The sequence below is a fragment of the Heptranchias perlo genome, chromosome 2 (genome assembly GCF_035084215.1).
Source record: "Heptranchias perlo isolate sHepPer1 chromosome 2, sHepPer1.hap1, whole genome shotgun sequence".
NCBI classification, from domain to species: domain Eukaryota; kingdom Metazoa; phylum Chordata; class Chondrichthyes; order Hexanchiformes; family Hexanchidae; genus Heptranchias; species Heptranchias perlo.
Window position 1 is genome coordinate 95,799,057 of NC_090326.1, and position 25,990 is coordinate 95,825,046.

The 25,990-nt window shown below is 42.5% G+C and overlaps 1 protein-coding gene across 1 annotated transcript in view; it reads left to right on the top strand.

The window, feature by feature from the left end:
• Positions 1–25,990, top strand: part of elp2 (elongator acetyltransferase complex subunit 2) — a 139,790-nt gene that overhangs the window by 28,400 nt on the left and 85,400 nt on the right. The window contains exons 10-12 of the mRNA XM_068004524.1: positions 3,696–3,796; positions 18,173–18,304; positions 25,071–25,220. Coding sequence (XP_067860625.1) covers positions 3,696–3,796; positions 18,173–18,304; positions 25,071–25,220 — 383 coding nt within the window. The remainder of the gene's footprint in view (positions 1–3,695; positions 3,797–18,172; positions 18,305–25,070; positions 25,221–25,990) is intronic.

Below are 25,990 nucleotides of genomic sequence, written 5' to 3' on the forward strand. Positions count from 1 at the left end.
CCTCAAATTTAAATTCATGTCCAATTTCCTGCCCGCTCCCCGTAACCCCTAATTCCCTTTACTTCTAGGAAACTGTCTATTTCTGTTTTAAATTTATTTAATGATGTAGCTTCCACAGCTTCCTGGGGCAGCAAATTCCATTGACCTACTACCCTCTGAGTGAAGAAGTTTCTCCTCATCTCAGTTTTGAAAGAGCAGCCCCTTATTCTAAGATTATGCCCTCTAGTTCTAGTTTCACCCATCCTTGGGAACATCCTTACCGCATCCACCCGATCAAGCCCCTTCACAATCTTATATGTTTCAATAAGATCGCCTCTCATTCTTCTGAACTCCAATGAGTAGAGTCCCAATCTACTCAACCTCTCCTCATATGTCCACCCCCTCATCCCTGGGATTAACCGAGTGAACCTTCTTTGTACTGCCTCGAGAGCAAGTATGTCTTTTCTTAAGTATGGAGACCAAAACTGTATGCAGTATTCCAGGTGCGGTCTCACCAATACCTTATATAACTGCAGCAATACCGTCCTGTTTTTATATTCTATCCCCCAAGCAATAAAAGCCAACATTCCGTTGGCCTTCTTGATCACCTGCTGCACCTGCATACTAACTTTTTGATTTTCTTGCACTAGGACCCCCAGATCCCTTTGTACTGCAGTACTTTCCAGTTTCTCGCCTTTAAGATAATAACTTGCTCTCTGATTTTTCCTGCCAAAGTGCATAACCTCACATTTTCCAATATTGTATTGCATCTGCCAAATCTCCGCCCACTCACCCAGCCTGTCTATCCCCTTGTAGGTTTTTTATGTCCTCCTCACTCTCTACTTTCCCTCCCAACTTTGTATCATCTGCAAACTTTGATATGTTACACTCGGTCCCCTCCTCCAAATCGTTAATATAGATTGTAAAGAGTTGGGGACCCAGCACCGACCCCTGCGGAACACCACTGGCTACTGGTTGCCAGTCCGAGAATGAACCATTTATCCCAACTCTCTGCTTCCTGTTAGATAACCAATCCTCCACCCATGCCAGAATATTACCCCCAATCCAGTGATTCTTTATCTTGAGCAATAATCTTTTATGTGGCACCTTGTCGAATGCCTTCTGGAAGTCCAAATACACTACGTCCACTGGTTCCCCTTTATCCACCCTGTACGTTATATCCTCAAAGAACTCAAGCAAATTTGTCAGACATGACTTCCCCTTCGTAAAGCCATGCTGACTTTGTCCTATTAAATTATGTTTATCCAAATGTTCCGCTACTGTCTCCTTAATAATAGACTCCAAAATTTTACCCACCACAGATGTTAGGCTAACTGGTCTATAATTTCCAGCCTTCTGCCTACTACCCTTTTTATATAAGGGTGTTACATTAGCAAAGTCTGTCTTGTTTTTCTTTCATAAACACCAGCTTTAATTTGCAACATTATAAACTGCGGATACATCAGAGCAGACTGGTGCCCAAGGATTGGGCAGAAGTGCCGAGTGGATAATCCATCTCAGCCTCCTCCCGATATCCCCACCATCACGGAAGCCAGTCTTCGGCCAATTCGATTCACTCCACGTGATATCAAGAAACGGCTGAGTGCACTGGATACAGCAAAGGCTATGGGCCCCGACAACATCCCAGCTGTAGTGCTGAAGACTTGTGCTCCAGAACTAGCTGCGCCTCTAGCCAAGCTGTTCCAGTACAGCTACAACACTGGCATCCACCCGACAATGTGGAAAATTGCCCAGGTATGTCCTGTCCACAAAAAGCAGGACAAATCCAATCCGGCCAATTACCGCCCCATCAGTCTACTCTCAATCATCAGCAAAGTGATGGAAGGTGTCGTCGACAGTGCTATCAAGCGGCACTTACTCACCAATAACCTGCTCACCGATGCTCAGTTTGGGTTCCGCCAGGACCACTCGGCTCCAGACCTCATTACAGCCTTGGTCCAAACATGGACAAAAGAGCTGAATTCCAGAGGTGAGGTGAGAGTGACTGCCCTTGACATCAAGGCAGCATTTGACCGAGTGTGGCACCAAGGAGCCCTCGTAAAATTGAAGTCAATGGGAATCAGGGGGAAAACTCTCCAGTGGCTGGAGTCATACCTAGCACAAAGGAAGATGGTAGTGGTTGTTGGAGGCCAATCATCTCAGCCCCAGGGCATTGCTGCAGGAGTTCCTCAGGGCAGTGTCCTGGGCCCAACCATCTTCAGCTGCTTCATCAATGACCTTCCCTCCATCATAAGGTCAGAAATGGGGATGTTCGCTGATGACTGCACAGTGTTCAGTTCCATTCGCAACCCCTCAGATAATGAAGCAGTCCGAGCCTGCATGCAGCAAGACCTGGACAACATCCAGGCTTGGGCTTATAAGTGGCAAGTAACATTTGCGCCAGATAAGTGCCAGGCAATGACCATCTCCAACAAGAGAGAGTCTAACCACCTCCCCTTGACATTCAACGGCATTACCATCGCCGAATCCCCCACCATCAACATCCTGGGGGTCACCATTGACCAGAAACTTAACTGGACCAGCCATATAAATACTGTGGCTACGAGAGCAGGTCAGAGGCTGGGTATTCTGCGGCGAGTGACTCACCACCTGACTCCCCAAAGCCTTTCCACCATCTACAAGGCACAAGTCGGGAGTGTGATGGAATACTCTCCACTTGCCTGGATGAGTGCAGCTCCAACAACACTCAAGAAGCTCGACACCATCCAAGATAAAGCAGCCCGCTTGATTGGCACCCCATCCACCACCCTAAACATTCACTCCCTTCACCACCGGCGCACTGTGGCTGCAGTGTGTACCATCCACAGGATGCACTGCAGCAACTCGCCAAGGCTTCTTCGACAGCACCTCCCAAACCCGCGACCTCTACCACCTAGAAGGACAAGGGCAGCAGGCGCATGGGAACAACACCACCTGCACGTTCCCCTCCAAGTCACACACCATCCCGACTTGGAAATATATCGCCGTTCCTTCATTGTCGCTGGGTCAAAATCCTGGAACTCCCTTCCTAACAGCACTGTGGGAGAACCGTCACCACACGGACTGCAGCGGTTCAAGAAGGCGGCTCACCACCACCTTCTCGAGGGCAATTAGGGATGGGCAATAAATGCCGGCCTTGCCAGCGACGCCCACATCCCGTGAACGAATAAAAAAAAAAGGATTGTCCTTGAAGTAATATGGAAGCATTTAACAAAGTAGGTCTTTCGTGTGGTTTCTCTAATGAAGAGAGTGATTTTTAGTGGTTTTATTTGCCTTATTTGAAGCCATGATTTAATGGAGCAATCGACCTCCAATGGATTAATAACCAAGCTGTAGTTTCTCCAAGAGCACATAGTGGGGAAAAGACCTGAGTAATGATTAATTTTTCGTGATTCACTTGAGGTCCTGAAACTCCTTGCATCAATATTTTCCTAATGCACCCAGTTATTTTTGTGCCTTAGTTGATTTAACAATTTTCTCAATTTTTAGGCTGAGCTTTAATTTATTGGGTAATTTGTTTGCCAAGAGTGTTTCTAGTACCTTGTTCTCTCACTGAAAGATGCAAATGCTGTGAGCTATTGAGTTCCATTCCTAGTCAGTGGTAGAGTGTAAAGAGGTGTATTACAGGTGTTTCCATATGATCCTTCGTTATTGCCTAGCTTGAGGGGTTTTTTGTATGTTCTTCACACTGATAAGTGCGCTTGCTTCTCCAATAGATGGCAGACTTGAACAACCCATGTCCTTGTTGTCCGCATCAATGGATAAAACAATGATTCTCTGGGCTCCAGATGAAGAATCTGATGTGTGGTTGGAACAGGTAAGCTTTACTATCTAGTATATTATTATTCAAATGCCCTGTGCCCTAAAAATCATTTTCAGGTTCTTTGACAGCAAGTTAGGAGTTCACCACATCTAGTTGTCGATTAGTTAATATTTCTGATAAAAGTATTTTACATTTTTACGTCAATGTTTGAAAAGCACATCATATTAGGCCAATTATTTTTATCCTGTCCTTAATCCTTAGTACACCATGGCCTAGGTTTTGTGGGCTCATCGTACGAGTATTCTGGCAGATCTGGGCAGAAGAGACCAGAAATGCACTCCATCGTGTCCCCGTTTTCCCCTTTTCTGGAGGGCAGGTGCATGTAAATGACATGCCAATGAAGGAAAAACTGCTTCTGCTGTCTTTCACACCATTTGTCCAGTTCAGATGTTTGACACAGGCTGTCTGTTGTCCGGGTGTTCAGTGGTCAGCAGAGAGGATCTCCGAGGTATAATTCTAAAGCGGGAGCGTGGTCGTGCATTGCCCTGGTAGTGGCACGTGAATTTTTTTCTTAAATGAAAAAATTTTCTTCAGTCAGCTCGGTAGCTGTCTTCTTCCTGCCGGTACAGCAGGCCCCGCAGCCTACTGCAGCAAGCGGCGCACCGCACTAGCAGAGGCAGGGGAACCTGCCTTCAGCATGCAAATAACCCTGGAGCAGGAAATTTGGCTGAGGTCCATGGCATCTCCGCGGTGGGTATCGCGTCTGGCCCCACAGGAGAAGCTCCCCCTTTGGAAAGCCGAAACCTACTTTTCAATTATGCACGTTAACATTTTATTGAATCGGAAGTAAATAGCACTATTCACCTGACTAAGCCTTTTGCTGTGTGGCTTCACTGTCGGAGATAGGAACATAGGAGTAGGCCATCTCGTCCCTCGACCCTACTTCGCCATTCAATGGCTGATCAGCATCTCAACTCCATTTATCCACCATTGCTCCATATCCCTTGATACGCTCACCCAACAAAAATCTATCTATCTCAATTTTAAAGTTTCAATTGACCCAGCATCCACAGGCTTTTGGGGAAGAGTGTTCCAGATTTCCTGTACCCTTTGTGTGATTTCACTCCTGAATGACCTCTTGTTCTTGATTCACCCACCAGAGGAAATAGTTTCTCTGTACCGACTTTACCTATCCAATCATTTTACCATTTTAAACACCTCAATTATATCATGCCTCAACCTTCTAAACTCAAGGGAATGCAAGCCAAGTTTATGAAAACTGTCCTCACGATTCAACCCTTTAAGCCCCAGTATGATTCTGGTGAATCTGCGCTGCACCCCGTCCAAGGCCAATATATCCTTCCTGAGGTGCGGTGCCCAAAACTGAATGCAGCACTCCAGCTGGGATCTGACTAAGGCTCTACAACTGAAGCATAACTTCATCTCCTTTGTATTCTGGCCCCCCTGAGACAAAGGCCAACATTCCATTAGCCCTTTTGATTACTTTTTGTACCTTTCCACTAGCTTTTAATGATTTGTGTACTTGGTCTCCCAAATTACTACTCTACAGTTCCTATACTCTTACCATTTAGAAAATAATCAGATTTATCTTTCTTGGGTCCAAGGTGGATGACCTCACACTTGCCCACATTGAACTCCATTTGCCATAGTTTTGCCCACTCACCTAATCTGTTCATGCCCCTTTGCAACTTCCTGCTCCCATTTGTACTGCTTCCTGGCAGGACCTTCTCATGGCTCCCTTGGATTGTTCTGAAACACGTAAGTTTTTGTGTAAAGCCCTGCTCATTCTTTCTGGTTGTTAGTCTGTCTCTCTGTCCAATGGATATGGACAACATATGCAGAAAGATAACCTAGCAGTTAGACTAAAAGATATAATGGTAGATAAGCAATGGCGAACATTTAAAGAAACATGTCATTATTCTCAACAAATATACATTCCATTTGAGGAATAAAACTCCACAGGAAAAGTGATCCATCCATGGCTAACTAAAGAAGTTAAGGATAGCATTAGATTAAAATAAGAGGTTTATAATGTTGTCAAGAGTAGTAGTAAGTTTTAGCAACCTGCAAAGGATGACCAAAAAATTGATGATAAGGGACAAAATAGAATATGAGAGTAAACTAGCAAAAAATATAAAAACAGATTGTAAGAGCTTCGACAAGTATGTAAAAAGGAAGAGAGCAGCGAAAGTAAACATGGGTCTCTTAGAGGCTGAGACAGGAGAAATTATAATGGGGAATCAGGAAATGGCAGAGATGTTAAACAAATATTTTGTATCTGTCTTCACAGTAGAGCACACAAAAAACATACCAAAAATAGAGGAGAACCAAGGGTCTGATACGAATGAGGAACTTAAAGTAATTAATATCAGTGAAGAAAAAGTACTGGAGAAATTAATGGGACTAAAAACCCGACAAATCCCCTGGACCTGATGACCTATATACTCGGGTTCTAAAAGAGCTGGCTGCAGAGACAGTGGATGCATTGGTTGTGATCTTCTAGAATCTAGGGAATTTTAGAACAGTCCCAGTGAATTGGAAGGTAGCAAATGTAACCCTGCTGTTCAAGAAAGGAGGGTGAGAGAAAACAGGGAATTACAGGCCAATTAGCCTAACATCAGTAGTCAGGAAAATGCTGGAATCCATTATTAAAGACATAGTAACGGGGCACTTAGAAAATCATAATATGATTAGGCAGAGTCAACATGGTTTTATGAAAGGGAAATCTGTGTTTGACAAATCTATTGGAGTTTTTTGAGGATGTAAGTAGCAGGGTAGATAAAGGGGAACCAGCGGATGTAGTATATTTGGATTTTCAAAAGACATCCGATAAGGTGCCACACAAAAGGTTGTTATGCAAGATAAGGGCTCATCGGGTTGGGGGTAATATATTAGCATGGATAGAGGATTGGTTAATGGGCAGAAAACAGTGAGTTGGAATAAATGGGTCATTTTCAGGCTGGCAGGCTGTAACAAGTAGGGTGCTGCAAGGATCAGTGCTTGGGCCTCAGCTATTTACAATCCATATTAATGACTTGGATGAAGGGACCGAGTGTAATGTATCCAAGTTTGCTGACGATACGAAGCTAGGTCGGAAAGTAAGCTGTGAGATGGACACACAGAATCTGCAAAGGGATATAGACATTTTAAGTGAGTGGGCAAGAAGGTGGCAGATGGAGTATAATATGGGGAAATGTGAGGTTATTCACTTTGGTGGGAAGAATAGAAAAACAGAATATTTTTTAAATGGTGAGAAACTACTAAATGTTGGTGTTCAGAGAGATTTGTACACGAAACACAAAGTTAACATGCAGGTACAGCAAGCAATTAGGAAGGCAAATGGTATGTTGGCCTTTGTTGCAAGGGGGTTGGAGTAAAAGAGTAAGAAAGTCTTACTGCAATTGTACAGGGCTTTGGTGAGACTACACTTGGAGTACTGTGTACAGTTTTGGTCTCCTTACCGAAGGAGGTGGTACAACGAGGTTCACTAGATTGATTCCTGGGATGAGGAGGAGAGATTGAGTAGAGTGGGCCTATACTTTCTCGCGTTTAGAAGAAAGAGAGGCGATCCAAAGGAAAGTGGCAAGTTGGATCCAAAATTGTCTCAGTGGCAGGAAATAAATGGTAATAGTCGACAGGTGTTTTTGTGACTGGATGGCTGTTTCCAATGGGGTTCCACAGGGCTCAGTGCTGGATCCCTTATTTTTTGTAGTACATAGCAATGATTTAGAATTAAATGTAGGGGGCATGATTAAGAAGTTTGCAGATGATTCAAAAATTGGCCATGTGGTAGATAGTGAGGAAGAAAGCTATAAACTGCAGGAAGATATCAATGGACTTGTCAGGTGGGCAGAAAAGTGGTAAATGGAATTCAATCCAGAGAAGTGTGAGGTAGTGCATTTGGGGAGGGCAAACAAGGCAAGGGAATACACAATGAATGGGAGGATACTGAGAAGTGTAGAGGAACAGAGGGACCTTGGATTGCATATCCACAGATTCCTGAAGGTAGTAGGACAGGTAGATGAGGTGGTTAAGAAGGCATATGGGATACTTTCCTTTTATTAGCCAAGGCATAGAATATAAGAGCAGGGAGGTTATGCTAGAATTGTATAAAACACTAGTTAGGCCGTAGCTAGAGTACTGTTTATAGTTCTGGCCTCCATATTACAGGAAAGATGTGATTGCACTAGAGAGGGTACAGAGGAGATTTACGAGGATGTTGCCAGGACTGGAGAATTTTAGCTATGAGGAAAGATTGGATAGGCTGGGGTTGTTTTCTTTGGAACAGAGGAGGCTCAGGGGAGATTTAATTGAGGTATATCAAATTATGAGGGGCCGAGATAAAGTGGATAGGAAGGACCCATTTCCCTTAGCAAAGAGGTCAATAACCAGGAGGCATAGATTTAAAGTGATTGGTAGAAGGATTAGAGGGGTGTTGAGAATTTTTTTCATCCAGCGGGTGGTGGGGGGGGTCTGGAACTTACTGCCTGAAAGGATGGTAGAGGGAGAAACCCTCAGCTCATTTAAAAAGTACTTGGATATGCACTTGAAGTGCCATAACTTTCCAGCTCTTGGTCCATTGCCTTGTAAATGGGATTAGGCTGGATAGCTCTTTTTCAGCCTGCACAGACATGATGGACCAAATGTCTCCTTTTGTGCCGTAAATCTCTGTGATTCTATGATCTCATTGGAACATGTAAGATTCTGAAAGGCTGTTTTCCCTGGCTGGAGATTCTAGAACTAGGAGGCATAGTCTCAGGAAAAGGGGTCGGTCATTATTTAAGGCTGAGATCGATAGGTTTTTGGACACTTAGGGAATCAAGGGATATGGGGATCAGGTGGGAAAGTGGAGTCTAAGATCAGCCACGATCTTATTGAATGATGGAGCAGGCTTGAGGGGTTGTATGGCCCACTCCTGCTCCTATTTCTTATGTTCTTAACTGTTGTATTTGAATAATTCTCTGCATTTTTGTCCAATGGATTTTTTTTTCTTCCCCATGTGCCCTTTTTGCTTAGGATTACAAAGCTTGATTTTATCTGATTAAATGAACCGTGTATTAATTTGACAGTAGTGTAATTACTTATGTTGACATGCTACCACCAAGGTTCTGACAAATAAAAACTGCAAGCCTGTCATTTCTTCCACTCCACAAGGAAAGAGTTCAAACCTTCCTCCAGCACCTGGACATAATCTAGGCTGACACTTCAGTGAAGTGCTGACCGAGTGCTGCATTGAGACATTAAACTAAAGCCCCGTCTGCCTACTCAGGTCGATGTAATAAGTCTCATGGCGTTATTTGAAGAAGAGCTGGGGAGTTCTCCAGGTGTCCTGGCCAACATTCATCCCTCAACCAGCACACCAAAACAGATTAACTGGCCATTCATTTAATTTGGTGTGTACAAATATGCTGTGATGCACTTTTTGATATCCTGAGAATGTTGAAGACACTGTACCAATTAGTCCATCCATCCTCCCTTCCCTCTTTCTCCCCTTGCCTGCCCTTTAGGGAATGAAGATGCGTTAAAGCTTTTTTTTTGCTAAATGCAGTTCTTTTAATCTTTATTTTACCATGAAGTTTTCAGCAGTCATTTCCATTAGCATGTTCTGCTTTTGAAATATGGAAGCATTGAAGTGTATTCATCGGGATGATTTTTCAATCCAGCCATAAAATTATGGGCTGTGTGCCCACGTTTCCCCAAGATATGCTCCCTGGGAGTGCGCGTCCACGGAATCACCTCTTATATGCCATGTTCTGGAAGAATGAGAGGCTTTTCCACACCGGACTCCCTTTTCTGTCATTCGCTGATCTACATCCAGACCTATGTTAATTGAGCACATTTCCCCTGCCTAGCAGTTTTACTGCCTGTAGCATGCCCAACTAATTGTAAGCATCTCAAAACTTCTTTTTGACCAAGCCTTCAGTCACCCTTCCTAATCTCTGCTTCCATTCCCTATTTCTATTTTTTTTCTCTCTATAAAAGCACCGTGGAATATTTCCGTTGTTGAAGATGCTATAAAACTGCAAGTTGTTGTGTTTTATTCTCTTACAATGTCCGTGAAATAAATACGGCTCAGTGGGAGCGCACTCACCTCTGAGTCAGAAGGTTGTAGGTTGAAGTCCCACTCCAGGGACTTGAGCACGTAATCTAAGCTGACACTCCAGTGCAGTACTGAGGGAGTGCTGCACTGTCAGAGGTGCCGTCTTTCGGATGAGAAGTTAAACAAAGGCCTCGTCTGGCCTCTGTTGGACATAAAAGATCCCCTGCACTGTTCCCTCTAAGCTGTATGTGGCAGCGCAACAGTCTGAGTGCTGCACACTTAATCATTCCGTCTGCATGCCAAACCAGTGCTCTCTCCCCCCTCCCGCACTGGACAGGCCCCCTGTGCTCCAGCCCCAGGTGGGCTGCTCTGCCTCTGTTGTTGGGAGTGTCCGATCCTGTGGCTCCGGCCCCAGCCGTCGCTTTGTTTACCGCGTTACTAGGAAATGCAGTCAGCAAGCAGCTGATTAGCTGCGCAGAAACCAGACCAGGAAGTAAAATGTAAACCGATGCGTTTATCAATGGCCAATCACAGACTGGGCATTCCCGCCCAATCTGTTCCCTGCCTTACATGGAGGCAGCCAAAACTAATGAGACCTGCAAGATGTACAGTTGTAATGCAATAATTTTTTAAACCCTGCTGAGGATTCAGTGGAGAATGGGGGGTGGGCGGGGGGGGGAGTTTTAATTAGACTGCTCCCTATCCCCAAATTCACACTGACTGATTTGACAGCTGTTTCGTATTTCTGACTCAATTTTAAAATTCTGATTGCACATGATTTATTTCTGTTCGAATCAGAGTCATTAAGCTGATTCAACAAAAAACTGATTGGAATCGTCCACATCAGATAATTTTTAATAAAATAGAACAAGACTGCTCTGCTCAATCCTAATGTAACTTAAGAAACCTATTTCATTATATAAATTTATCAGCCAATATAACATTAAATTGTTACAATTATCCATTATTTTGTACATTTGTTCTGTTTGTTATATACCCTGAATAATGTTTTCTAAAAAGATGTTCTATTCAAAGTTATCATTTTTTTTTAACGTGGCACTGAAAGCAAACATGCAGGTGCAGCAAGCAGTTAGGAAGGCAAATGCCTTCCTAACTGCTTGCTGCACCTGCATGTTTGGCCTTCATTGCAAGAGGATTTGAGTACAGGAGCAAGGATGTCTTACTGCAGTTATACAGGGCCTTGGTGAGACCACACCTGAAGTATTGTGTGTAGTTTTGGTCTCCTTACCTAAGAAAGGATATACTTGCCATAGAGGGAGTGCAGCGAAGGTTCACCAGACTGATTCCTGCCATCCCAGGAATCAGTTGTATGAGGAGAGATTGGGTCAACTCAGCCTGTATTTGCTCAAGTTTAGAAGAATGAGAGGGGATCTCATTGAAACGTATAACATTTCAAGGGCTAGACAGACTGGATGCAGGGAGGATATTTTCCCTGGCTGGGGTGTCCAAAACGAGGGGGTCACAGTCTCAGGATACGGGATAGGACATTTAGGACTGAGATGAGGAAAAATTTCTTCACTCAGAAGGTGGTGAACCTGTGGAATTCTCTACCACAGAAGGCTGTGGAGGCCAAGTCATTGAATATATTTAAGAAGGAGCTAGATAGACTTCTCGACACAAAAGGCATCAAGGGGGTATGGGGAGAGAGCGGGAATATGGTATTGAGATAGAAGATCAGCCATGATCATATTGAATGGCGGAGCAGGCTCGAAGGGCTGAATGGCCTACTGCTGCTCCTATTTTCTATGGCACACACATCCAAATTCATTTTGAGCATTGCCTAAAAAAAATTAGAGGGAACATTGATCCCTTGGCACTATTTCGAAGAGCTGGGGAGTTCTCCCTGGTGATGTGGCCAATATTTATCCCTCAACCAAAATCATTTAAATAAATAATTATCTGGTCATTATCACGTTGCTGTTTGTGGGACCTTGCTATGCACAAATTGATTGTCGCATTTCCCACATTACAACAGTGACTACACTTCAAAAGTACTTCATTGGCTGTGAAGCACTTTGGGATGCCCTGAGGTCGTGAAAGGCGCTACATAAATGCAAGTCTTTCTTTTAGCAGTTTTGATGTTTGTATTCATGAAGCAAACTTCTTAAAGTAGGTCATAATTGTGGGCTAAAAACAAGCCACTAATACTAAAAATCTATGTAGGTCTCCTCTTCAACTTATTAGAAATGTACTTACTGTAATGGAATTGCATGCATTTTTAAAAGAATTCTAAATGATTAATATTTGGCAAAGCAAACCCCGTGCATGGGGACTGCTATAATTCTACTTCACTTAGATTGGAAATGACATGGGGCCTGACTAAGAGATGCCACAGGACAAGGAAAGGAAATTTTAACATAAAAGCAGAAAATGCTAGAAAACACACAACTGGTTGGTGAGAAAGGGAAAATTTAACTTCTGGAGTGGCCATAACGTTCATCTAAATACCATTGTATCAGAACTACACACAATGAAAACAGAAGGTTTAACATTTTCAGAGCATTGAAGCAGCAAAATGCACATGAACATATGTGCTTTCATTGATCTGTGCACTACCAATTTCAGCACTCTTGGACTGGTTATACTTTTCACATTCCACCTTTTCTCTGTTTCTATTGGAGCATTGCAGCCTCAATTGCTATCTAAGCTTAGGAAAACTTCTTTTGACTGTTCTTAGTGGCTTGTGACCATAATGGAATAGTCCTTACAGCTCTGCATAGTGTCATTATATTAGCAGTCGGCTTAGGTTGTGCTTAAAAGGTTAAATTATGAGGACAGGTTGCGCAGACTAGGCTTGTATTTCCTTGCATATAGCAGATGAAGGGATGATCTAATTGAGGCGTTTAGATGATTAAATTATTTGATAGGGTAGATAGAGAGAAACGATTTCTTCTGGTAGGGGAGTCCAGAACGAGGGGGCATAACCTTAAAATTAGAGCTTGGCTGTTAAGGGGTGATGTCACAAAGCACTTCTTCACACAAAGGGCAGTGCAAATCTGCAACTTTCTCGCTCAAAAAACTGTTGAGGCTAGGTCAGTTCAAAATTTCAAAACTAATATTGATAGATTTTTGTTTGGCAAGGGTATTAAGGATTACGGAACCAAGGTGGGTAAATGGAGTTGAGGTACAGATCAGCCATGATCTTATTGAATGGTGGAACAGGCTTGAGGGGTTGAATAGCCTACTCCTGTTCCTGTGTTCCTATGCCGCACTGCGACCATGGTTTCCAAAATGGTGAGTTATTGTTCTCAGCTATGCCATTGTGGGAAGGCAGTGAACAGATGCTGGGTGCTTCCCCACTGAGAAAGGCAGAAATCAGTTTGGCCATTTTTGCACAGTTTCTAGCATGTACCTGGAAGCAGTTCTTGACCCACTCTTTCGGCTAGACATAGTTGAGGGCACATGAGGAATTTTAATTTGGATAAATGAGGCAATAGGAAGAGTATACATGAAAACCATACAAAACGTAGGACTTCATTAGCAAAAGTAGAAAGGATTTGGGTGTAATTATTGACCGCATGCTATTTTGTGCTACTGCCAGATTCAGTCAAGCTGCTAGAGGCAGTAATGCCCAGTTTTGTCACTGTTAGACTAAAAGTCTAGCTTTATTCGCCTAGATTCTCCAGAGTTTACAAATTGTAATAAAAGATCTTTAGGATTTCGTAGTTGGTTTCACACACTACACACAGATCAGGACACAAAAAAAAAATTGAGAATGAACCTTGTCATTTTTCTCCTTTTGACTCCTTGCTGTTGGGGTGGTTCTATGATATCCTTTGGTATCATGCTCAGCTGACCATTATTTATGTGTGAGCCTTGATGGTGAATGTTAGCAGGCTATTCAAATGTGGAGGGGAATGACGGCTGAACCTACTCCAATTGTCAGCTGACATTTATCCACACAAACTTTGAACTCGATCACTGGATAGTGACCAGGAACAGGAACATTGTCCATGACCAGGTTTATCGTCCTTGCTAATCCCTGGCTAGGATCAGTTAATTCAGCACAAACCAGGGATTGAACTTGAGACCTTCCTTGTCTATATGGCTCAGCTATTCACTGGAGGAACTTGCTGAACCATTGGGATAGCCTGCTTGATATATTGCATTAAGTGATTTGTCTGAAAAGATGAATACAAATTGGCAAAACTACAAAATCTTAGTATTTTAATACAATGTGTGAGTAAAACATTTTAAAAACACAGACACTGTTCCCTCATGGAGTCATAGAATCTTGCAGCACAGGAGAAAGCAATTCGGCCCATCGTGCCTGTGCCAGCTCTTTGAAAAAGCTGTCAATTTAGTCCCACACTCCAGCTTTTTCCCCACAACCCTGCAAGTTAGTCCTCTTCAAGTACATGTGCAATTGCCTTTTGAAAGTTCATATGGAATCTGATTCCACCACCCTTTCAAGTAGTGCATTCCAGATCTTAACGACCCTCTGTGTGAAAACATTTCTCCTCATTTCCCCTCTAGTTCTTTTGCCAATTATTTTAAATCTATGGCCTCTGGTTATCGACCCATTTGCCAGAGGAAACAATTTCTCCCTACTTGCTCTATCAAAACCCCATATAATTTTGAGTGCCTCTATTAGGTCTCCCCTTAACCTTCTCTGCTCTAAGGAGAACAATCCCAGCTTCTCCAATCTCTCCACATAACTGAAGTCCCTCATCCCTGGTATCATCCTGGTAAACCACCTCTGTGCCCTCTCCAAGGCTTTGATATCCTTCCTAAAGTGTGGTGCCCAGAATTGTACACAACACTCCAGCTGAGACCTAACCTCGCTAAACCTAAGGTTTAGCATGACTTTATTTTAGTTTTGAATGCCCCTGTTTACAAAGCCAAGTATCTCATATGCTTGCTTAACTGCCTTATCAACTTGCTCTGCCACCTTCAAAGATTTGTGAATATGCACCCCCAGGTGTCTCTAGTCTCGCAGAGATAATTTGTGTGTTGAATACCCTATTTATGTGTTGAATACCCTGGCTGAAACTGTTAAGTGCAATTATTTTTGAAAATGATTGCAGGTATGCTATGTAATAACACAACTAAATTAAATAATGGGTATAAGTTAATGAAACACCATAATAAAATCTGAATCCTGCTATAACTTTCAGCCCCAATCTTCTCGCCCTTTTCACCAACTCCATTACACAGATGGATGAAACAAAAGCATATTGCTAGTTTCGTTTCAGGCACACTGGGGCTGATTGGCCTACTTCTGTTCCTCTGGCTTGGGAGACTGGCTCCAGCACCAATACAAATGGACTCTCAACCACCACTTAGTTTTAATGATGAGTCTACACCTGCACCATTTATTTCCTCTTCCCCCCCCCCCCGCCCCCCCCCCCTCCCTCATATATATGGATGCACCATGATCACCATACCCACTGCCTGTAAGAAAATAGAGAAACCTTGAGGTCTGAAATTGCAAAAGCCAGAGGACTACAGGGTGTTTCTGAAACTTGCATCGAGCTTGCATGGAATACTGTAGGAGGCTAACGGTAGAGCGGTCTGAGTGGGATTGGGAGGAGAATGTTGACTGAGTTTTAAAATAAATCACACTTTGTTACACTAAATTTAATCTAGTCAGAGCAGAAGTGGCATCCTGGGTATCAGCAAAATTACTGTAACAGAGGGACAGTTCTGTTAGGAGGAGGGGTGAGGATAGGTATCTTTTTGCATCACTGCATGTCCAGTGGTGGTGTTAGTGGCAGGAGCTGTTCATTAAATGGTTTTACAGTAAATAAAGCCCATCAAACAGCTGACTTTCAATTCATTATGATTCTACTTAATTATCTGTACTTACAATTGAAAATGACACAGATTGCACTACTTGTTTTTAGTTTATGCATTTGTCTCAATTTTTGTTTTGTAATTGTAAACGACATCCACCTCGGAAAAGCTCTGTTTGTTAGCTTAGTCCCCAAGCGATTCATTGATTAGTTTCAATTGAGGTATTCAAGTTTTTGTGTTTGGAAAAGGTGGAATCATAACCTCACATAGAAGAAATAATTGGTTCAGTACAATTGTCGAAGTCCCAGGTAATGGTTTCCCCTCAATAATACTGTGCGGCAGTCTGTGCATGGAATATTGTGCAGAACGACAATGGACATAGAGAATCTATGATCATAATTGAATGAGCCTGCAGTGATAGTGTTCCCAATAAATTGGTTTCTTTAGATCTGCAGAGACATGATAAGTAGAATTTTTTTGCAAGAATTATTTTCCTAAGTTAACCATTTTCAGTGTTTAGCTTGGTGGAGATGCAACATTCAGTCTTTATATGGACATACTGCAGCATGCTTTTTGAATAGGGTCCCATCAGTCAATATAAGATGGGATAGGAACAAGCAAAGGTGAAAAATTACATTAATTGGAGCTAATTAGTAGCAATAATGATAAAACTTTGGATTTGTTTTGCTTTTGACTACACCTGGAAAAACACTTCTAAAAAGCTGTTTATAGCTGCAAAAGAAATACCTAGGAAGATCTTAGTAAATAAAAAGGCAGAAAATACTGAAATACACAGCAGGTTCAACAGCATCCGAAAAGAAAATAGGCAAACACTTGGGTAGAAACACTTTTAGAAGTGCTGTTTTTTATTTCATATTTTCAACCGTTGTAGTTTTGATCACTTTAGTAAATGACTAGGCAGCATTGTGGAACTCTGCAATCAATGAAACTCATAAATTTATATTAATTTACACTAAGAAAGCTTATTTCTGAAATTCAATACAAGCAGGAAACATGATGTACTATGATGGAATAAATATTGGTAGTGGTCATGTGAGTTCAAATCTCACCATGGCAAGTTATGAAATTGAATTCAGTAAATTTGGTTATCTGTAGGCTGGCACCAGAAAAAAGACTATGAAAGCTGCCAGATTGTTGTATAAACCAACGAGTTCACTAATGTCCTTCAGAAAAATGAATCTGCAACATATAGCTGCTCTGACCTACATGTGACTACTGTCCCACACTTCATATTTGACGTTTAATGCTCTCCAAACGAGGCTGGCAAGCCACTCAATTGTAAAAACAATGCTGCGCAATATGAACGCCCACCATCACCTTCTCAGGATAACTAGGGATGGGCAATAAATGTTATCCATACATTCCAAGAATTTTTTTATAAAAGTCACTCGTTGCTGAACAGTGTGACTGGATGAGGGTTTTATGGCAAGGATTTTGAGACACTTGGGACTTAACTTCTTTCTGTTTTATCTCATTTTACACCATTTCCCATTGATTTGCTTCTTTCCCCACTCCATGCCTGACTATTCATCATTGTCTTGTTGCCACTATTGATGGACTGAATGTTTTCAGTGCAGACAAAGCTGGGATTGTACCATCTCGTTACACTCCCAACCCGCCTGTTTCAATGACTTGGGCAGGTAGTTGAGAAATTTCACATAGAGGCAGATTGTGAAAAGGCGAGGGAATATGGAAGTATATTAGTGATAAGAACAGAACTTATACAATTGGCCGGTAGAAAGGAAACAGGAAATAAACTCTTGAATCTTTAAGAGGAAGTATTATTTTTACTTGTAGTTATTTACATTTGGCTAGTTTAAGTGTTTTCTAATATAAATCTGAAAAATGAAATATTTGACAGTAGTTTATTTAGTGTAATAGCAGATTCACCATTATTACTACACTATGTACTATTGAAGTTAACTGTGTGTTGCTAATGATATAAAGAATAAAACACACTGGAAGATGTTTAAGGCTGCAAGAAATACCTAGGAACTTCTAAGTGAATAACTGACTGGCTAGGACTTTGGAATAATAGTCCCTTTTGCCCTCAAGGTTGTCGGACCTACAGCCCTTGTGTATAAGGCTGTCGTCAGATGTAAACATTTGTATTATAAATTTGACATTGTCCAGATATGATTTTTAAAAACTTGCTGTTGCACTCAAATTATTTTTCTGATATTTATTATTTTAAGTGCGAAGAGTTGATTATGGTCTATACCTTGCGTGCAATATTGTGCATCTGCCTTTTTATAAAATTAAGAAACTAAAATATTGGGGGAAATACCATCTCTACAATAAGTATATGCTTTTGCTCAGCTGAAGAGAAAATCACACAACATAAAATCTGATGCATTATTTGGGAGATGTGTGCCTGCTGTACTTAAGATGTTGACCAATAATCACTGCTTCCTTCATCCCTACCACATAAAATGTAAGAAAAGATCACTTATTCTATTGTTTACTGTGCCACCATTTTTGTTTCTTAGAGGACATTAAAGAGGTTTCAGTGAATATTTTTGGACCCATATTAAATTATGAAATTTGTGCTTGGATGGGAGGCTAAAAGATTCTGTTCTACTTCTCTCCAGGTTCGTGTTGGAGAAGTAGGTGGAAATATATTGGGATTCTATGGCTGCCAGTTTAGTCCAGATGGATCAATGATATTAGCTCATGCATTCCATGGAGCTCTTCACCTCTGGCGTCAAAACAAGTCTAAGAAGGTAAATCAGTTTGGAGTTCTATGTTGAAAATGGTGTAATTTCACAGCATTCTGTTTGGTGCTTAGATTTTTCAATGTTAAAACTTGATTCCCTTTCATGATTGCAGACTCTGCAGCTGTATTTGGGACTTTTATGTCACATTTTTAAAAATTTAGGCGAGGGATTGGGAAGGAATGTTGAACCCTCCTGAACTTGGCTGGTTCAGTTGAGTTTGGCTCAATTCCATTTAGTGTTTCTTTTGAAGTAATATTGTATTTATCAGGAATCATCTAAAATTGGCCAAAACTTGGAACTGAACACTGAACCATGGGAAAGGAAAACTGAAGCTGGGACTTGTAATCCTATTTAAAACTTTTGGAGGAGTATTTTTTTTAAAAATTCGTTCACGGGATGTGGGCGTCGCTGGCAAGGCCGGCATTTATTGCCCATCCCTAATTGCCCTCGAGAAGGTGGTGGTGAGCCGCCTTCTTGAACCGCTGCAGTCCGTGTGGTGACGGTTCTCCCACAGTGCTGTTAGGAAGGGAGTTCCAGGATTTTGACCCAGCGACAATGAAGGAACGGCGATATATTTCCAAGTCGGGATGGTGTGTGACTTGGAGGGGAACGTGCAGGTGGTGTTGTTCCCATGCGCCTGCTGCTCTTGTCCTTCTAGGTGGTAGAGGTCGCGGGTTTGGGAGGTGCTGTCGAAGAAGCCTTGGCGAGTTGCTGCAGTGCATCCTGTGGATGGTGCACACTGCAGCCACAGTGCGCCGGTGGTGAAGGGAGTGAATGTTTAGGGTGGTGGATGGGGTGCCAATCAAGCGGGCTGCTTTATCTTGGATGGTGTCGAGCTTCTTGAGTGTTGTTGGAGCTGCACTCATCCAGGCAAGTGGAGAGTATTCCATCACACTCCTGACTTGTGCCTTGTAGATGGTGGAAAGGCTTTGGAGAGTCAGGAGGTGAGTCACTCGCCGCAGAATACCCAGCCTCTGACCTGCTCTCGTAGCCACAGTATTTATATGGCTGGTCCAGTTAAGTTTCTGGTCAATGGTGACCCCCAGGATGTTGATGGTGGGGGACTCGGCGATGGTAATGCCGTTGAATGTCAAGGGGAGGTGGTTAGACTCTCTCTTGTTGGAGATGGTCATTGCCTGGCACTTATCTGGCGCGAATGTTACTTGCCACTTATGAGCCCAAGCCTGGATATTGTCAAGGTCTTGCTGCATGCAGGCTCGGACTGCTTCATTATCTGAGGGGTTGCGAATGGAACTGAAAACTGTGCAGTCATCAGCGAACATCCCCATTTCTGACCTTATGATGGAGAGAAGGTCATTGATGAAGCAGCTGAAGATGGTTGGGCCCAGGACACTGCCCTGAGGAACTCCTGCAGCAATGCCCTGGGGCTGAGATGATTGGCCTGCAACAACCACTACCATCTTCCTTTGTGCGAGGTATGACTCCAGCCACTGGAGAGTTTTCCCCTTGATTCCCATTGACTTCAATTTTACTAGGGCTCCTTGGTGCCACACTCGGTCAAATGCTGCCTTGATGTCAAGGGCAGTCACTCTCACCTCACCTCTGGAATTCAGCTCTTTTGTCCATGTTTGGACCAAGGCTGTAATGAGGTCTGGAGCCGAGTGGTCCTGGCGGAACCCAAACTGAGCATCGGTGAGCAGGTTATTGGTGAGTAAGTGCTGCTTGATAGCACTGTCGACGAGACCTTCCATCACTTTGCTGATGATTGAGAGTAGACTGATGGGGCGGTAATTGGCCGGATTGGATTTGTCCTGCTTTTTGTGGACAGGACATACCTGGGCAATTTTCCACATTGTCGGGTAGATGCCAGTGTTGTAGCTGTACTGGAACAGCTTGGCTAGAGGCGCAGCTAGTTCTGGAGCACAAGTCTTCAGCACTACAGCTGGGATGTTGTCGGGGCCCATAGCCTTTGCTGTATCCAGTGCACTCAGCCGTTTCTTGATATCACGTGGAGTGAATCGAATTGGCCGAAGACTGGCTTCCGTGATGGTGGGGATATCGGGAGGAGGCTGAGATGGATCATCCACTCGGCACTTCTGGCTGAAGATGGTTGCAAACGCTTCAGCCTTGTCTTTTGCACTCACGTGCTGGACTCCGCCATCATTGAGAATGGGGATGTTTGCAGAGCCTCCTCCTCCCGTTAGTTGTTTAATTGTCCACCACCATTCACGACTGGATGTGGCAGGACTGCAGAGCTTTGATCTGATCCGTTGGTTGTGGAATCGCTTAGCTCTGTCTATAGCATGTTGCTTCCGCTGTTTAGCATGCATGTAGTCCTGAGTTGTAGCTTCACCAGGTTGGGACCTCATTTTTAGGTACGCCTGGTGCTGCTCCTGGCATGCTCTTCTACACTCCTCATTGAACCAGGGTTGATCCCCTGGCTTGTTGGTAATGGTAGAGTGAGGAATATGCCGGGCCATGAGGTTACAGATTGTGCTGGAATACAATTCTGCTGCTGCTGATGGCCCACAGCGCCTCATGGATGCCCAGTTTTGAGCTGCTAGATCTGTTCTGAATCTATCCCATTTAGCACGGTGGTAGTGCCACACGACACGTTGGATGGTGTCCTCAGTGCGAAGACGGGACTTCATCTCCACGAGGACTGTGCGGTGGTCACTCCTACCAATACTGTCATGGACAGATGCATTTGCGACAGGTAGATTGGTGAGGACGAGGTCAAGTAAGTTTTTCCCTCGTGTTGGTTCGCTCACCACCTGCCGCAGGCCCAGTCTAGCAGCTATGTCCTTCAGGACTCGGCCAGCTCGGTCAGTAGTGGTGCTACCGAGCCACTCTTGGTGATGGACATTGAAGTCCCCCACCCAGAGTACATTTTGTGCCCTTGCTACCCTCAGTGCTTCCTCCAAGTGGTGCTCAACATGGAGGAGGACTGATTCATCAGCTGAGGGAGGACGGTAGGTGGTAATCAGCAGGAGGTTTCCTTGCCCATGTTTGACCTGATGCCATGAGATTTCATGGGGTCCAGAGTCAATGTTGAGGACTCCCAGGACCACTCCCTCCTGACTGTATATCACTGTACCGCCACCTCTGGTGGGTCTGCCCTGCCGGTGAGACAGGACATACCCAGGGATGGTGATGGAAGAGTCTGGGACGTTGGCTGACAGATATGATTCTGTGAGTATGGCTATGTCAGGCTGTTGCTTGACTAGTCTGTGGGACAGCTCTCCCAATTTTGGCACAAGTCCCCAGATGTTAGTAAGGAGGACCTTGCAGGGTCGACTGGGCTTGGTGTTTTGCCGTTGTCGTGTCCGGTGCCTAGTGGTCCGATGCCGGGTGGTCTGTCCGGTTTTATTCTTATTATGACTTTTTGTGGCGAGATTTTACAACTGAGTGGCTTGCTAGGCCATTTCAGAGGGCAATTAAGAATCAACCACATTGCTGTGGGTCTGGAGTCACATATATGCCAGACCGGGTAAGGGCGGCAGGCTTCCTTCCCTCAAGGACATTAGTGAACCAGATGGGTTTTTACGACAATCCGGTAGTTTCATGGCCATCATTACTGATACTAGTATTTTAATTCCAGATTTTTTATTTATTTAATTAATTGAATTAAATTAATTAATTGAATTTAAATTCGCCAGCTGCCGTGGCGGGATTTGAACTCATGACTTTGGATTTTAGTCCAGGCCTCTGGATTACTGGCCCAGTAACATAACCACTATACCATCTATTGCCTTTCTGGAGTACTTTTTAAACCTTTGTCAATGATCTGCTTAATTGTAATAAAGCATCTGATTGGGGGGCTTGGCTCAGTGGGGTGGAGCGATCTTTTTGGTTATCGAACACTGATGCTGATAGGGCAAGGGAAATGCTGACAGTTGGCATGTATGAGAGTGTAATCCCAAGAGCCTGCAATCATTGAAACATATAAGATTCTGAGAGGGCTTGACAGGATAGATGCTGTGAGGCTGATTCCCCTGGTTGGAGAGTCTCGAACGAGGGGCATTGTCTCAGGATAAGAGGTTGGCCATTTAGGACTGAGATGAGGAGAAATTTCTTCACTGAGGGTTGTGAATCTTTGGAATTGTCTGCCCCAAAGGGCTGTGGATGCTCAATCGTTGAGTAGATTCAAAACTGAGATCAATAGATTTTTGGATTCTTAAGGGAATCAAAGGATCGAGCGGGAAAGTGGGAGTTGAAGTCGAAGATCAGCCATGATCTTATTGAATGGCGGAGCAGACTCGAGGGGCCATGTGGCCTATTTCTGCTCCTATTTCTTATGATATTAAAGTGGTAGGAGGCATATTTAAACTGCAGCTTGAGACTCTAATCAAAGTAATTTGGATAGTTGGGACTAAAATGATGATTTGGAAATAGAGAATTTGCCTCATTTTATAAGGTAATCAACTAAGTGTATCTGCATGAACTTGCTAGTTGTGACCTTTTGGATAACATGCAATAGGCATACAGCAAAGGGAAAGTTGAAAGTTCCAGGCTTTTCCTTTGCCACAAGGACGATGTGAAGTATCTAGTTAATACACTTTGTTGCAGTATAAACGCTTAAAGAATTTGCTCAGGCCTTAAGATTTGGGAAAGGCTCAACGTTTTGGTTTACAAACTTCTATGTGTTATGAGCGTAAAACCTTTGGAAGCTGTTACAACTTCTACATATCTACCTGTTGAGACAAGACCAAGAATTTCGGCCAGAATTAAATCATCTTGGATTTCTGTCCGGTTGTTAGGTGACTTCACTTTCAGATATCATTTGGTTCAAGCTGAAAAGAAGAGTATTTCACCTCGATGTGCCAAAGCACTTCACACACAATTAATCACATTTGAAGTGCAGTCATTATGTAAGCAAACCAACTGCTAATTTGTACACGGCAAGATCCCACAAACAGCAAATGACACGAATAAACCAGTTGCTATATTATCCAAGGTGCAGTCTTTTGGATGCGCCATTGGACTGAAGTCCCATCTGCCCCCTCAGGAGGACATACAAGATCACGTGACACTATTGAAGAAGAGCTGGCAAGTTCACCTGGCACCCTGGCCAATATTTACCCCTCAATCCACATTGCAAAAAAAAATAATTTTGGTCATTTATCTCATTGCTGTTTGTAGGACCTTGCTGTGTGCAAATTGGCTGGAGTGTTTCCCTACATTATAAAGATGACTACACTTAAAAAGTACTTCTTCGGCTGTAAAGTGCTTTGGGGCATCCTGAGGTCATGAAAGTTGCTTTATAAGCGCACGTTCTTTAATTTCTTCCTTCCTTCCTTCCTTCCTTCCTTCCTTCCTTCCTTCCTCTGGGAGATGATGAAATCAGTTTCTCCTTCTGCCCTGCCCAATATTGTGCCTCAACTCCAATCTGTGAACAAATAGGTTAACTGTTATTTCTTTCATCAAGCCATCCTTGTGTCATCTTACTGAGACTGCTAATTCTGTGTTAATTAATGCTGAATCATAGACAGTTCTCGTCTATGGATTACTAATTGGAGGAGAGAAAAACCTCAAAAATATGAAGTGAAAGGGAATCTCAATAGACTTTATTCCTGATAACTTTCATCACTGTGACAAAAATCATTACTATCTGTTAAAATTCAGTTTAAATTCATGAGGGACTGTTACTAGCAACAAAAAATCTGCACAATAAACATTCAAAAGGCATTGAAACTTCTAATCAAATAGGCTTCAATTGTTACCTCCCCAATTATCACAGGACATAGCATTATGCAAGGTATCACCTCGCTGCACAATCCGCTGAAACCAATCTTCTGTCTGACACAAATATCCTCACTTTGAACAATTGATATTGTCCATTCCTGCACCTGGGATATTACTGTATCATGTGTGTAAAATCAAATCATTTTGCTGGATAATGGAAATTCCAATGTACATCCTATAAGGAAGAATAATCACTTGAATCAGTAATTTTGCACAGTAATAATCTAAAGTAAAACCAAATTGTTTTCACAGATGGTTGTATTTATTTGTTACATTTTTGTTTGATTTTATATTCATCAAAAAGTAATTCCTGGCTAGGTATGGCAGTTAAGAGATTCAGAGGACTGCTCCCAGCATCTACTTATCCTGATTACAATCTTCCTGAGAACAAGCATGTTAGGAAGGCATACGTACCTGTGTATTGGTGGACATTAAGCATTTAACCTGATTTCAGAAATAACTTCTAATGTTAGCCTATTCACAAATGCATACATCCATTAACACTTTCTTAATTTGATAAAAATGTATTGTTAAATTTTAACCTCTTCAACTGTGCCTTTCCTTGGCAAACAGTTCCTTTCAAAAATGGTCATTCTTGTAACTGTTGAAGTGTCTGGTTTCCAAAAATCTATTTGGGAATGTTACAGGTTTACCAAATAATCAAAATATGAAATGTTTGTGGATGATACAAGAGAAATAATTACTCTGAATATGATAATCTGATTGAGTGTCATATAGTTCAAGTGGTAGGTCTAATTGAAGGGAAAGGAAAAACACTTGATAACTGCTTATTCAAATAGTGTCCCTCTTATTTTCTATTTCCCAGTTGATTTTTGTTTTCCCTTTATGCATGCTGTAAATAAAATACAGTATTTTAACCATAAAATGCTAATGTGCATGTACCATTTGCAGTTTAAGGGAAATATTTTTTTAGTAATGTAACAATCTGAATTGAAAGGGATAAATATGGATATTTAATAACAATATATGTCTTCCTTGATGGTGGTGGTTTTTATATGGCCTGTAGTATTGCACTAATGCCTGTTTCAATCTCAAATGCTTTCAGGGAGAGTGGAGCCCAGAAGTTGTGCTTTCTGGACATTTTGGTTCTGTACAAGACTTGAGCTGGGACCCTGAGGGAGATTTTATCTTGAGTGTTGGCTCTGATCAGACAACCAGATTGTTTGCTCCTTGGAGAAGGGCAGGACATGAACAGGTAATCAATATGACATTAATCAGGATCAGAAGTGAATGAGGTTAGAAAGTCTGAGGAAAAATAAATCTGATTTTTACAGTCCTTTTAAAGGGACATTAAGTTAAGCTACTCCATTTAAACATGTGTTTTTATTTGACAGTTTAGAGCACTTTTTTTTATTTTGAGCAATAAATATAAAAAATACAGCTACCCAGAAACAATCTGTAGAGAAATTGAATGACATACAAGTTTCTTAAATCATATTAGTAGAATACTGATTCATTCCTGCTGTTAACCGACACAATGCATTCCCAGTCTTCAGTTGGCCCATCAGGGAGGTAGTAAGGAAATGCTAGGATGTATTTCTCCCACAGAAGGGAGGGAGTAAATGAGCTGGAGAGTCACCTGGTTGCTTTTCCATATTTGCTGGTGACTGGTTACAGTGTTCTGAAACCAGCTTGCTTTCTCATCCTATTGGCTGAGAATGGCACAAGGAGTGGCACATAATTATTTTTTTAAAAAACAGATGTATTACCAAAATTTTGTTTTGAAGTATATTAGACACAAGTGCAGATACTTATATCTAATGTTTTGATCTATGCTTACATTTGGCTTGGTGTTGAAATCAAGATATGCATTGATAGTTTCTATATTGTTTCTTAACTATATATCCCTATGTCTTCAGGGTAGAAGGCTGAAGTGGATATGGCTTAAGAGAGTTCTGGTGGGCAACTTTTTATGTATTTCTGGATAGTAATGGTCACGCAGCAGCTTAGTCCTCCCCCTTCAGT